Raw genomic sequence first — 14,758 nt, forward strand, 5'->3', positions numbered from 1 at the left:
AATTAATGTCTGCCCTGTACATAGCGAGGGGACAACATTATACTTCCATATACTTGTACTGTGCATTGCTGGAATCAGTAAGAGATACACTTTATTGACCAACGTAAAGAATAACTCCACCTTTGTGGGAAAAAATAAAGCAAAGAATAAATAAATGCATTTTATATATACAATATACACTATATTGCCAAAAGTATTGGTCAGCCGGCCTTTCCACACACATGACCTTTAATGGCCCCCCAGTCTTAGTCCGTAGGGTTCAATATTGAGTTGGCCCCGCCCTTTCCACACACATGACCTTTAATGGCCCCCCAGTCTTAGTCCGTAGGGTTCAATATTGAGTTGGCCCCGCCCTTTCCACACACATGACCTTTAATGGTCCCCCCAGTCTTAGTCCGTAGGGTTCAATATTGAGTTGGCCCCGCCCTTTCCACACACATGACCTTTAATGGCCCCCCCAGTCTTAGTCCGTAGGGTTCAATATTGAGTTGGCCCCGCCCTTTCCACACACGTGACCTTTAATGACATCCCAGTCTTAGTCCGTAGGGTTCAATATTGAGTTGGCCCCGCCCTTTCCACGCACATGACCTTTAATGCCCCCCCAGTCTTAGTCCGTAGGGTTCAATTTTGAGTTGGCCCCGCCCTTTGCAGCTATAACAGCTTCAACTCTTCTGGGAAGGCCGTCCACAAGGTTTAGGAGGGTGTCTATGGGAAGGTTGGACCATTCTTCCAGAAGCACATTTGTCAGGTCAGGCACTGATGTCGGGGGAGGAGGCCTGGCTCACAGTCTCCGCTCTAATTCATCCCAAAGGTGTTCTATGGGGTTGAGGTCAGGACTCTGTGCAGGACAGTCAAGTTCCTCCACCCCAAACTGGCTCCTCCATGTCTTTATGGACCTTGCTTTGTGCACTGGTGGGCAGTCATGTTGGAACAGGAAGGGGCCATCCCCAAACTCTTCCCACAAAGTTGGGAGCATGAAATTGTCCAAAATGTCACCTTAAGAGTTCTTCACTGGAACTAGAGGGCCAAGCCCAACCCCTGAAAAAAAATCCCCACACCATAATCCCCTCTCCACCAAACTTTACACTTGGCACAGTGCAGTCAGGCAAGTACCGTTCTCCTGGCCACCGCCAAACCCAGACACGTCCACCGGATTTCCAGACAGAGAAGCGTGATTGGTCACTCCAGAGAACACATCTTCCCTGCTCTAGAGTCTAGTGGCGGCATACTTTACACCAAGGCATCGGACACTTTGCATTGCACTTGGTGATGGAAGGCTTGGATGCAGCTGCTCGGCCATGGAAACCCATTCCATGAAGCTCTCTACACACTGTTGTTGGGCTCATCTGAAGGTCACACCAAGTTTGGAGTTCTTTAGCTATTGACTCTGCAGACAGTTGGTGACTTCTGCTCACTGTGCGCTTCAGCATGCGCTGACCCCGCCCTGTCATGTGACGTGGCCTACCATTTGGTGGCTGAGTGGCTGTTGTTCCCAGTTGCTTCCACTTTGTTATAATCCCACTAACAGTTGAGGGTGGAATATTTAGTAGCCAGGAAATGTCACGGATGGACTTATTGCCCAGGTGACCACCTATCACGGGACCACGCTTGGAGTCACTGAGCTCCTGAGAGCGACCCATTCTTTCACCAATGTTTGTAGAAGCCGTCTGCATGCCTAGGGGCTTGTATACACCTGTGTCCATGGAGGGGATTGGAGCACCTGAATCACATGATTTGGAGGCCTGGCCCAATACTTTTGGCAATATAGTATATATATATATAACATGTACAATTGCTACAAGCTTTATTGTAATTTTATGTTAGTAAAATTACCTATTTCAGTCTGCAGCCTCTTTAATTTTTCATTATAATTCAGTGAAAAATGGCAACCTGGAGGTTTTCTGTACACCACTGGTGTACAGAATGCCTCCAAAGCTGTAATTTCCAGCTTATGTAATTGGCTCGCAGAAGTTGCCACCAAGAAGGAAGGTTTTGGCATCCCTTGCAATAGAAATTTCATTTTGGTGATATACCCCCCAAAGGGTTAAAAATTTCTAAAGGGCTTCAAACGCTGCAACTTTTTTTCATCAGAACACTGGTTTATTGGTTGAACTGGATGGCCTTTTTTTCAATCAGACTATGTAACACAAAGTGCACCAGGTGATTTGTAACAAACCAATCCTATTCAGAATCAGTCTTCTTCTTATTTTTGATCTTCTTATTTCTTTCCTTCCTACAAAAAACCATTGTTCCTTTCCTTATCCTTTACACTCCGACCAATTTCAGATATCTCTTTGATGTATTAAAGTCCCTCCATCTTTCCCATGTTTTTTTTTAATTTTTCAATTGTATCCTCTCTAATATGGTATAAAGATAAAACAGTGCAGCGCTAAAACAATGAGTATATCAATGAAAATTAAAATATTTCTATAAACTCATAAAAATTCCGGTATTACCTAGATAATAAATAAGAATGCAGCAAATATTGTCAAATAAAGTGACTCAAAACCCCCAAAGCTAGTATGCAGGGTGACGGTAAAAGTTCCAGATGAACTCTGTAGATGTGGGTATTAGAGATGTCAATCAGAGGGCCCCTTTAACGGGTTGTTGTCTGCAACATACGTCTACAGTAGGGGTGTTGGCAACACCCCTACTGTAGACGTATGGTTATACGAAAAGCGTCCAGCAGGAGCCCTTGTACATTGTGACGTCATGCCGCCGGATCACGGAGGTCCGGTGGCCATCTTAATCACCCAGCTGGACCCCAGGTGATCTACCCGGACCAGAGGAGGGAAGCCTATGACCAGACCCTGTTGCAAAAAGGACCCTCTGATTGACATCTCTAATACCCACATCTACAGAGGAGGGGCTCTTGTACCAGGCTGTACCCTTTAGGAGACCTCCGGTTGATACGTTCGATCTATGCTCATTAAGATTGCGCTTCAGGTTAGTGTGCAATCTTACCATTTTTCCCCGGATGATATATTATCTCACACTGGGATAGGAAAGCGGTCACATCTATCATAGTTCATCTGGAACTTTTACCGTCACCCTGCATACTAGCTTTGGGGGTTTTGAGTCACTTTGTCACTTTATTTGACAATATTTGCTGCATTCTTATTTATTATCTAGGTAATAACGGACTTTTTATGAGTTTATAGAAATATTTACATTTTCATTGATATTCTCATTGTTTTTAGCGCTGCACTGTTCTATCTTTATTACTTGTTGGAAAGGTTTGTGGTTCCTTTTTGGTGCAATTGGCTGCTATTGTATGTGCTCGCCAGGTTGCTACCTTTTCTGTTTCTCCAATATGGTCTAGTTCCTCCATCCTGTATATATACTCCACTCTATTTATCCAATCTTTTATTTTTGGGGTTTCCTGTGCCTGCCATAATCTAGAGATCAGTCCTTTATCCGTGTTTATTAAGTGAAATGTCATCACGTTCTTACATTGTTTCACTGTGAGCTCAGAGTTATGAAATAAACAGACCCGAGGGTCTTTCAGTATACTAATCCCCATTATCTCCTGTATTTGTTGTATTATTCCTTGCCAAAACCCCTGTATTTTGGGACAATCCCACCATATATGTGCCATTTTTCTTTTCATCCCACACCCCCTCCAGCATAAAGGTGAACTCTGTGACCGTACAAATACCTTGTATTAACAAACAGAAAAGGTATACAGTGAGCGCTTAATCCATAAGCAGCTATGCACTCAAAGCAACCAACATATGCAATAAATCAAATGATAAAAACTAGTGCAGTGCTAAAAAAAAATAAAATATTAGATCAAATAAATTCAGAAAAACGTCCATAAAGTCTATGAATAGTGGCTGGTGAATATACTGGATAATGGTGGTGCTCCGTGGGAAATGATAAAAATGCGCACTCACCAGAAACAAAATGAATATGAGAGTTGTATAAAATTCCTCCTCAGAGGTCTGGTCACCTTGGGCAATCCTCCCTTCTGCGTGATGACAGGACCAGGGGCGGACTGACCATTTGGAAACTCGGGCACTGCCCGAGGGCCCGGGGTCAGTAGGGGGCAGGGGCGGACTGACAACTCATGGGGCCCCCGGGCAATAGGGAATCATGGGGCCCCTGTGTCCTTGCCCAAACTCAAAAAAGCCTATGAAAAAGGTACCAGGGGTATCTCATGGGGCCCCCTACTAACCCGGGCCTACGGGCAGTCCCGAGTTTCCAAATGGTCAGTCCGCCCCTGGTAGGGGGCCCCATGAAATGCCTCAGGTACCTTTTTCATAGGCTTTTTTGAGTTTGGGCATGGACACAGGGGCCCCATGATCCCCTATTGCCCGGGGGCCCCATGAGTTGTCCTCAAAAGGGGCTGGCTGGAAGGAACTACCTGTTAACAGGGGATCTTCCACCTCTTGGTATGATACCTGGATCCTTGCACAGGGTTTCTGAAAATAAGTACTCCTCTGTATAAAATGGTATCCAAGTTCCTGACAGCTGCAGCCCAGCCACTATGCACTCCGTACAGAGGAAGAAGAGAACAGCACCTGATCCGTGCCGGAAGATGACAGAAGCCGTGTGTTTCCCGGCTGGAAACAGCTGTCAGGAACTTGGATACCATTTTATACAGAGGAGTACTTATTTTCAGAAACCCTGTACATGGATCCAGGTATCATACCAAGAGGTGGAAGATCCCCTGTTAACAGGTAGTCCCTTCCAGCCAGCCCCTTTTGAGGAAACCTCTTGTTACCTGGATCTTATTCATCTTTACTGAGTCCTGTCATCACGCAGAAGGGAGGATTGCCCAAGGTGACCAGACCTCTGAGGAGGAATTTTATACAACGCTCATATTCATTTTTTTTCTGGTGAGTGAGCATTTTTATCATTTCCCACGGAGCACCATCATTATCCAGTATATTCACCAGCCACTATTCATAGACTTTATGGACGTTTTTCTGAAATTATTTGATCAAATACCTTGTATTGCCTGCATTTATCTATATTAGTCTTTCTGCTGTAAACCCTGGATCCAGGCTGCAGGGGGCTTTGACTTCATCCCAAGTCTAGATTAAGTCCCCCTCCTTACACTAAGCCCACCCTGTCCAATAAGCTATTAAAAACCAGAACCTCTATGGCCCAGTGAGACTGTAGAATTTGACAGTTGAATGATGGGGAAATGGCTTAGTGTTGGGATCATATGGGGCATGATTTTGGCTTAACCACTTGCCGTCCGGCCGCTGTATATAAACGGCCGGACGGTGGCAGTGCAGGGGCGGGTTGCCGTTCATAAACGGCGCCCACCATTTTGGATTGTGCGCGCTCCCTGGGAGTGCGCGGCACCGTGATCCGGTGCCCGCTGTGTCCTGTAGACACAGAGGAACTCCGATCGCTGTACGGGACCTCTGTGCGTTGTCCCGATCATGTGATCACTGATTGGCCAATCAGTGATCACATGAAGAGTAGTAAGCAAGATGTCACTTCTGACATCATTGCTTACTACTAGTGAAATCTGTGAATGATCACAGAGGTCACATGGTACAAGGCTATTCACAACAGCCTTGTACCATGTGACAAGCTGTGACCAATCACAGCTCACACAGTATTTCTCAATGGCTGCAAGAATGCAGCCAGAGAGAAGGAGAAATGATTGCTTTTTTCAGCCTATATGGGTGTAAAAGCAATCAGTGTAAAAAAAATACAAATCTTCATCACCCCCCACAAGTAGTACTATGGTGACACTGTACTACTTGGGTGACAGTATGTTAAAAAATAAAAAAACATAAATAATAATAATATAAAAAATAAAATAAAAATGTAAAAAAAAAATGTGTAAAAAATTATAATTTTGGGTTCTAAACTAATTTTTGTTTTTACTAAAAAGATAACTGAATACATTTTGGCCAAGATTTATGAAGAAAGATTATTTATTTGCAAAATTTTATAAGAAAAATACTTTTTTTTTTAATTTTTGGACTTTTTCATTTATATAGCAAAAAAAATCCCAGTGGTGAATAAATGCCACCAAAATAAAGTTTTATCTGTCTTTAAAAAAACGCTAAAAAAATTCATATGGGTACAGTGTTGCATGACCGCGCAATTGTCATTCAAAGTGTGATAGCGCTGAAAACTCAAAATTGGCCTGGACAGGAAGGGGGTGAAAGTGTCCGGACAGGAAGTGGCTAAGGAGAGGTCTAGGACTCCTGTAGAGCTCGAACCCCAGGTCCAATGGGACTTAAAGGGTCAAGGGGATAGATGTAAGGACTAACACAGTCATTTAGGTGCTACAGGGATCCTGAACTTAAGCAATAGCGGGGGAAGTTTAAGTTCTTAGTACCAACTGTCTTTCTTTGGGAAGACTTCTCCTTACTTCCGGGACATGGAATCTTTCCAACAAGAACAAAGACAAAAACCATATTTTGGTAGAGAATTAAAGTTGTTTCTGCCCTTCTGTCCCGGTGACAACCTCCAACCCTCCCCCCTACCCCATTTTTAATTTTTGTGTCACAAGCAAAGGAATCGAGTGGCCATCTGTGAAACCAGGAAAAAAGGGGAGCATTTGTTAGCAGGACCTCCTATTCTTACACAGATGGCAGTATCAACCTCCCAGGGGCTCTAACCCTTCCCAATCCTATCCAAATTGAAAATAAGTTTTGACTAGAGTTGAGTTTTTGTTGATGCAATTTTGGGAGGACTGACCCTTTAAACTATCACATATGACCAGCTTGCATGCCTTACCTTCACACGTCTTGCCATCAGCTGCCAATGCGTATCCAGGGTGGCAGGAACATCTGACGACTCCTCCATCATTGTTACATTGGTGCATGCATCCTCCATTGCGCGAAGAACACGGATTGGATACTGGTGACACACATGGAACCGATTAAAGCGGAATTTGTACAAACATCCTCTAGAACATTATACTACGCTGTGGTCACAGTAAAGGAAACGCATGTTGAAAATAATTAGACATAGCAGTAAATGAGGCCAAAAATGTGCTACTAACGGCAGGCACAAAATAGGAAAAATCAGTGTTTTTCACGTCATGATAAATCGCGTTTCCGAACAATAATGAAGCTAATGTGAAATAGGAATGTTAACGAGAGACAGAAAAAAGGGGCGTGTCTTAAACTTAAAGCAGCACTCCACTTATAAAGATAGTCTATTGTTAGAACAGATCCAGTGGGTCATTTGTTGCAAATATAACCTTTGATAAAAAAAACTTGGCTTAATATAGAATAGTTTTACTATATATTAATATTAGAGTCTACAGGATGGTGTCTTATAGGTGGCTGGCCTTTCCCATACTAGCTGTGTAGTCGCCCATTGATTAACCTAAAAAAAAAAAAAAAAACACGTATTGAGATAAATAATGGGGCTGCCAGTGTTGAACCCTTTCTAGGAAAATGCTAGCTGGCTCCCTGTCAAGCTGGTCCAATGGCTTTAATACTTTCCAAGTCGGTTACTGAGAACTAGCAGAATGAAGGCAGTGATATGAAAGCTAGGCAACCTGTACATTGTTTCAATGGAAAAGTCAACGATGGTCTTAATATCCATTAACGACGGGTTGTCTTTAAAAAAAGAAAGAATTACAACAGAGTTTCCATTTTCCATGGGAGTCCAAAATACATTAGAAGGTTATCATTAAGATATCTCATTTCGAGTCTCTGTTCAAAGCAACCTGCAAGTTTTCCATAGGAGGTTTGCCACTTTTAGGATGAAAGTAAAATACCTGCCTACATGCCCCCTGCTTTTAATTATTTGGTTGGGTCTCCCAGATAGCGATGGGCACCACGAGTTTTCTATGAGGAACCGAGACACATAAGGGTTGACTTCAGTTCACAATCTGGAGCAGCTCTGCATAGAAACCAATCGGTTTCCAGGTTTTATTGTCACAGCTTAATGGAACAAAGCTGAAGTTAAAAGCTGATTGGATACCAGGCAAAGTTTCATCAGATTTTGCACTCTCCAGTTTTTAGTAAATCAACTCCATTGGCTCCATCCAACCTTGGCAATCTATTGAAGAGCTATAATCTGTAAGGCCAAGTAACTCCAGGCATTGGTAGCTTTGGAGTGGTTTGACCACACAGTTAAAATGTATACTTGGCAGAGGATTGGTGTAGGGCCTAGGGCAGGGGTCTGCAACCTTTAAGACATAAAGAGCCACTTGGACCCGTTTCCGAGAGGGAAAAAAAGACTGGGAGCCGCAAAACCATTGCAACATTTAAAACAAATCCGACACTGCATATATTGCGAAAAGCGCTCTGGTCATGAAGGGGGTTTAAGGGCCCAGTAAGCAAAGGGTTAACCAGGGCCACAGTGTATCGTCATAATCACAATCATAGCCTTAGGTCAGTGGTGGGCAACCTTTTTTTTCAACTGAGCCAAATCTCGCCAAAACCACGATTGAAATTTATTTTGAGAGAAACATTTTTAAAACTGAAAATACATCCCCCATATAGTAATTCATCCCCCATAGTAATTCATCCCCCATATAGTAATTCATCCCCCCATAGTAATTCATCCCCCATATAGCAATTCATCCCCCCTATAGTAATTCATCCCCCATATAGTAATTCATCCCTCCTATAGTAATTCATCCCCCCTATAGTAATTCATCCCCCATAGTAATTCATCCCCCATAGTAATTCATCCCCCATATAGTAATTCATCCCCCATATAGTAATTCATCCCCCATAGTAATTCATCCCCCCTATAGTAATTCATCCCCCATATAGTAATTCATCCCCCATAGTAATTCATCCCCCATAGTAATTCATCCCCCATATAGTAATTAATTCATCCCCCATAGTAATTCATCCCCCATATAGTAATTCATCCCCCATATAGTAATTCATCCCCCATATAGTAATACATCCCCCATAGTAATTCATCCCCCATATAGTAATACATCCCCCATAGTAATTCATCCCCCATATAGTAATTCATCCCCCATATAGTAATTAATTCATCCCCCATATAGTAATTCATCCCCCATATAGTAATTCATCCCCCATATAGTAATACATCCCCCATAGTAATTCATCCCCCATATAGTAATTCATCCCCCATATAGTAATTCATCCCCCCTATAGTATTTCATCCCCCCTATAGTATTTCATCCCCCCTATAGTAATTCATCCCCCATATAGTAATTCATCCCCCATATAGTAATACATCCCCCATATAGTAATTCATCCCCCATTGTAATTCATCCCCCATATAGTAATTCATCCCCCATAGTAATTCATCCCCCCTATAGTAATTCATCCCCCCTGTGTCAATTCACTTACCTTTGCTCCGCGCGTTCCTCTAGCTGTGTTCCCGCGCCGTTCTGGTCTTCAGGGCGGACTGTGAGAGGAGAGGAGTTCGTCACGCTGCCCCGCCTACATCCTGACAGCCAATGTTTGGAGGAGGGAGGGGAGCGGGCGCCCGGCACATAGAAGAGCTGCATTAAAAGAGCCGCGGCTTGCCGACCCTATTGCCTGTCACCTGGTGGGCAGTGTGCTCCGGAGCCGCAGGAAAGGTGAAAAAGAGCCGCATGCGGCTCCGCAGCCGCGGGTTGCCGACACCCGGCCTAGGGGATGGTGGCAAAATGTTCCTTCAATACCGTCACTCTTGAGACAGCCTACAAAGTTCTCCTGCGGTGGTACTGAGTCCTGGCTCGGACTGCTCACTGTAATCCGACTGGCAAAGATGGGTATTTCCGGAACTGGGGTCTACGTAGGGACGTCTTGCACATTTGGTGGTTGTGCCCGTGATTGATAGGCTACTGGTCTAGGGTTTTTGGATTGCTGCAAATGTTATTTCATATTACGGTCTGTAGGGATGCAAGGGTGGCCCTCCTGCATTGCCCAATTTCGGGTCTGTCTAGGTCTCAGCAGAAATTGGCATCCTACTTATTTATTTCGGCCAAACGTGCTATAGCTCAAGCTTGGAGAACCCCTTTGGTTGTCTTCCAGGGGGTGAAGACCCGGATGAATGCTATGCTGATCAATGAACAGATGTCTAGCATTCTTCAAGATTCTCATCCAAGATTCCTTAAGGTTTGGGAGCCTTGGATACGTTATTCCCTGCCATCCCTGCCACCTACTAGTTATGGCCTCTTATAGTCGTTGCCTGTGCTATTCCTAGATCTGTGACTCTTCTAGTATTCTTTTCTTCCATGTTTTCTCTCTGAATCTTTCTTTTTTTCCTTATTTTTTTCTATGTTTTTATATTTTCTTTTTCCTTTTTTCTATCAGTTTTTTTTTCCCCCAGTAATATGATGGATTGCTGCTGCTACTATTTAGTTCGGCTTTTTGCCGTCCCTCTTTGATGTCATTGGCCATTCCATTACTTGGCTAATACAAGTCAGCAGGATGTATCTGTTTATGTATGTTATTGTGCTGCTCTGCCCCTGCGTGGGCGTATCTTGAGCTTGTTGTATTATTAAAACAAAAACGTTCTTTATAATAAAAAAAAATGCATAATTGGCAATCCTTCCGGGTTTCACCATAGTGGTTTTAAGCATGATAATTTTGGCACCATATAATTTATTATCAAAATACTTGCCTAACCCTTGACCTAACTCTTAAAGTTAACCCCTAATCTGAACATACCTTAAATCCACTCCATGTTACAATTTTTTGTCTCTCTCCGATTTAGTTTCATTTTATAATTGGATATCCCTGATTTCACCAAGTGATATCATCACCCGCCATCCAATGAGAGTTCCCATAATGGCAACAGAGGTATGTTGCCATTAAGGGCACTCTCATTGGACAGTGGAATGCCAATTTACCATCTTAGCCATGAAGTCAGGGAAAGGCAGGTCCCTCTAACCAAGTGAAACTAGGTCAGAGACGGGAACAGAAGAGTCTTCATTTTGCTCTACTGGGATTTGTTGGAGATGTCCTTTATTTATGGTCCCACTGTCACCTGGACACAAAGTGAGGAAAAATCTCTAATATGGACAAAGATGGCAATATAAAAGTACTGAACACTTGTAAGAGGGGCTTTGTGGTTGGCTAGTTTTTGCGCCAAAGCACAAGTCTCTACCCCAGCTCCAACCCTGCTAGAACACGATCCCACTTGCTGAGGCCCAACCCTTTGACATCATGTGCCCTGCTCAATGCCATGGGCCTCCTCACAACATTGACCTTTATAACCCAAAGAAGGAATGTCCACACGAGAAGTGGGTTCACTGCCCTTTATTGGTGGTGATCAGGAAATGGCATTACAGTCACATCACGAGGACATACATTCTGGAGTCACTTGACTTTACATAGTCAATCACATATAGGGAACAGTCTGCAGTAGTCACAAGTGAAAGCATGTGCAGCACTTTAACAGCTATCTCCTTACAGTCTCTCCTCTGCCCAGGGTCATCAGTAATCATAGGACTGTACTCCCTGCAGTCACCTCCTTGATAGGTACATCTCTCCTGGGAACCCTCCAGGGAAGCATCCTCACACTAGGATCTCCAGCCTGGCCTAAAAGGCCTTTTGCAATCACCACCTCCATAAGGGACAGAAAGACTACAGCTGGCTCCTACTGCCTACAGGTCCACTCCATACTGTCCAGGGCCTAAATGTGCTTGCTACATCCTCGCAGATGTGGGGTGTTTAGCTCTCATGCCCAAAATGTATATGTACCCCTTTCCACTGGCCTATTTGTGGGTGCTAACTCATCCCAGACATCACAGTGGGAGGGCTCTATCTAAAAGGGGCCTAACCCCTGGTGTCACTACCTGCTGTACCAGAAACTATTCTGGCACAGAATAGCAAGGTAGCTAAAGACCTGCCTACACGTGTAGCCTTTCCATGCTCTACAAAAAAAAAAAAAAAGATAAAACTTGGTGTTTGTCCATGTCCCTTTTGGAGTTCCTGCTTGCTTGACAATGTTGTTGTCACCATGACCAGAATTGAAGGGTAATCCCCCCCATAGAGTGTAGGGAGCCTACCTACTGTACAGTATCCAAAAACAACCAAATAATGATAAAAACATTTTCTCTAAAAATACCGTAACTTTTAAAAGTTTTAAACAAAGTTCATTTTTACCTTATGCTTAACTTAACCCCCCTAAAATCTAATTCCAAGTGGATTGGGGTCCAGCAGTATGATTTTTTGGCGGGGAGGCTCTGCATTCATTTTCCAAGTCATTTCATTTTTATACTGTGAAGGGTCCTGAAAGCCCAAGTTTCCCATCTTACAGCAAAATCTGAACTTGTAAGATAAACAAAAGCTTCCAATTTAGTGCAAAGCTTCTCGCCAATATATCTTACTGCTGGAAATGTCATTGAGGATGATTTATAGTAGATGTGCAGCACATCCATTTAGCAGGACGGTGCAGCGTGTAGACACAGGGGGTAGAAGGAATCTGGGGAACATCTGTGTTATACAGTATCTCCCAGAAGTGAGTCCCCCCCTCACATTTTTGTAAATGTTTGATTCTATCTTTTCATGTGACAACACTGAAGAAATGACACTTTGCTACAATGTGACGTAGTCAGTGTACAGCTTGTAAAACATGTAAATTTGCTGTCCCCTCAAAATAACTCAACACACTGCCATTAATGTCTAAACTGCTGGCAACAAAAGTGAGCCCACCCCTAAGTGACAAGGTCCAAACTGGGCCCAAAGTGTCAATATTTTGTGTGGCCGCCATTATTTTCCAGCACTGCCTTAACCCTCTTGGGCATGGAGTTCACCAGAGCTTCACAGGTTGCCACTGGAATCCTCTTCTACTCCTCCTTGACGACATCACGGAGCTGGTGGATGTTAGAGACCTTGCGCTCCTCCACCTTCCATTTGAGGATGCCCCACAGATGCTCAATAGGGTTTAGGTCTGGAGACATGCTTGGCCAGTCCATCACCTTTACCCTCAGCATCTGTAGCAAGGCAGTGGTGGTCTTGGAGGTGTGTTTGGGGTCGTTATCATGTTGGAATATTGCCCTGCGGCCCAGTCTCTGAAGGGAGGGGATCATGCTCGGCTTCAGTATGTCACAGTACATGTTGGCATTCATGGTTCCCTCAATGAACTGTAGCCCCCCAGTGCCGGCAGCACTCATGCAGCCCCAGACTATGACACTCTCACCACCATGCTTGACTGTAGGCGAGACAAACTTGTCTTTGTACTCCTCACCTGGTGGCCGCCACACACGCCTGACACCATCTGAACCAAATCAGTTGATCTTGGTGTCATCAGACCACAGGACATGGTTCCAGTAATCCATGTCCTTAGTCTGCTTGTCTTCAGCAAACTGTTTGCGGCTTTCTTGTGCATCATCTTTAGAAGAGGCTTCCTTCTGGGATGACAGCCATGCAGACCAATGTGATGCAGTGTGCGGCGTATGGTCTGAGCTCTGACAGGCTGACCCCCCCACCCCTTCATCCTCTGCAGCAATGCTGGCAGCACTCGTACGTCTATTTCCCAAAGACAACCTCTGGATGTGACGCTGAGCACGGGCACTCAACTTCTTTGGTCGACCATGGCGAGGCCTGTTCTGAGTGAAATCCTGTCCTGTTAAACAGCTGTATGGTCTTGGCCACCGTGCTGCAGCTCAGTTTCAGGGTCTTGGCAATCTTCTTATAGCCTAGGCCATCTTTATGTAGAGCAACAATTCTTTTTTTTTCAGATCCTCAGTGTCTTGCCATGAGGTGCCATGTTGAACCTCCAGTGACCAATATGAGAGAGTGAGAGCGATAACACCAAATGTAACACACCCGCTCCCCATTCACACCTGAGACCTTGTAACACTAACGAGTCACATGACACCGGGGAGGGAAAATGGCTAATTGGGCCCAATTTGGACCTTGTCACTTAGGGGTGGACTCACTTTTGTTCCCAGCAGTTTAGACATTAATGGCGGTGTGTTGAGTTATTTTGAGGGGACAGCAAATTTACATGTTATACAAGCTGTACACTGACTACGTCACATGGTAGCAAAGTGTCATTTCTTCAGTGTTGTCACATGAAAAGATAGAATCAAAGATTTACAAAAACGTGAGAGGGGGACTCACTTCTGGGAGATACTGTACCTCTTGCACCTTGTCCGTGGTTTAAAAAATGTCAGTAATGCTTCTGCTTATAGGTAGAGTAGAGCAACCATGACCACACTGCATCCCCGCAAGGCTTCCTATGGGAGAAGCAAGGCAGGCCAGAAAAGGTATAAAAACAATTGGAGCAAAAACGGTCACTTTAAGTACATGGGATCAGAACAGGCAGCTCACATAAATGAGTATCTGAGACCTGTATCCACTCTTCCTGGTGTGTCAAACACACCAGGACTAATCAAACTCCTCCATGTGAACATGCATTAAAGGGATCTGATTATAAAAAAAGTCACTGTGCGAATGCACAGCCCTCACGAATAATCGTCATAGTGTGTCTAATATGTTTTTTTCCTATGATCATGAGCTCCATCTAGTGGCCACAATGCAGTATTCCCCTGAAATACCTCAATCAGGAAAACACCACATGATAGCCACTAGATGGAGCTGACGATCATAGAAAATAAACACATTAGGAAAATCAGGGATTATTTGTGACAGCTGTGCAAATACTTGGGGCATTTGCACAGCAAACTTTTTCTAACAAGACCCAACAATATTTTTCCTTTTTATTTATTTAGAAAGATTATTAGACAATGCATATAAATATCTCTTTTTTTATAAAAAAAAAAAAGCATTGTTTTTGGTTTCTGGTTACTCCTTTCCACTTGTTAAAAGCCTGTCTATGGTGCTCAATAACTCAAGGTGAAATTTACATTCACAAGTAATTGAGACAGGGCAGTGATAGCCCT

The 14,758-nt window shown here is 43.8% G+C and overlaps 1 protein-coding gene across 2 annotated transcripts in view; it reads right to left on the bottom strand.

Annotated features, from left to right (window-relative positions):
• Nucleotides 1-14,758, bottom strand: part of MEGF6 (multiple EGF like domains 6) — a 529,814-nt gene that overhangs the window by 109,839 nt on the left and 405,217 nt on the right. For both annotated transcript variants that reach the window (XM_089652234.1, XM_089652235.1), the window contains one exon: nucleotides 6,712-6,834. In XM_089652234.1, coding sequence (XP_089508360.1) covers nucleotides 6,712-6,834 — 123 coding nt within the window. The remainder of the gene's footprint in view (nucleotides 1-6,711; nucleotides 6,835-14,758) is intronic.

This window comes from Staurois parvus, unplaced genomic scaffold, assembly GCF_062004578.1.
Source record: "Staurois parvus isolate SC_StPar_1 unplaced genomic scaffold, SC_StPar_1.0 ptg000676l, whole genome shotgun sequence".
Taxonomy (NCBI): Eukaryota; Metazoa; Chordata; class Amphibia; order Anura; family Ranidae; genus Staurois; species Staurois parvus.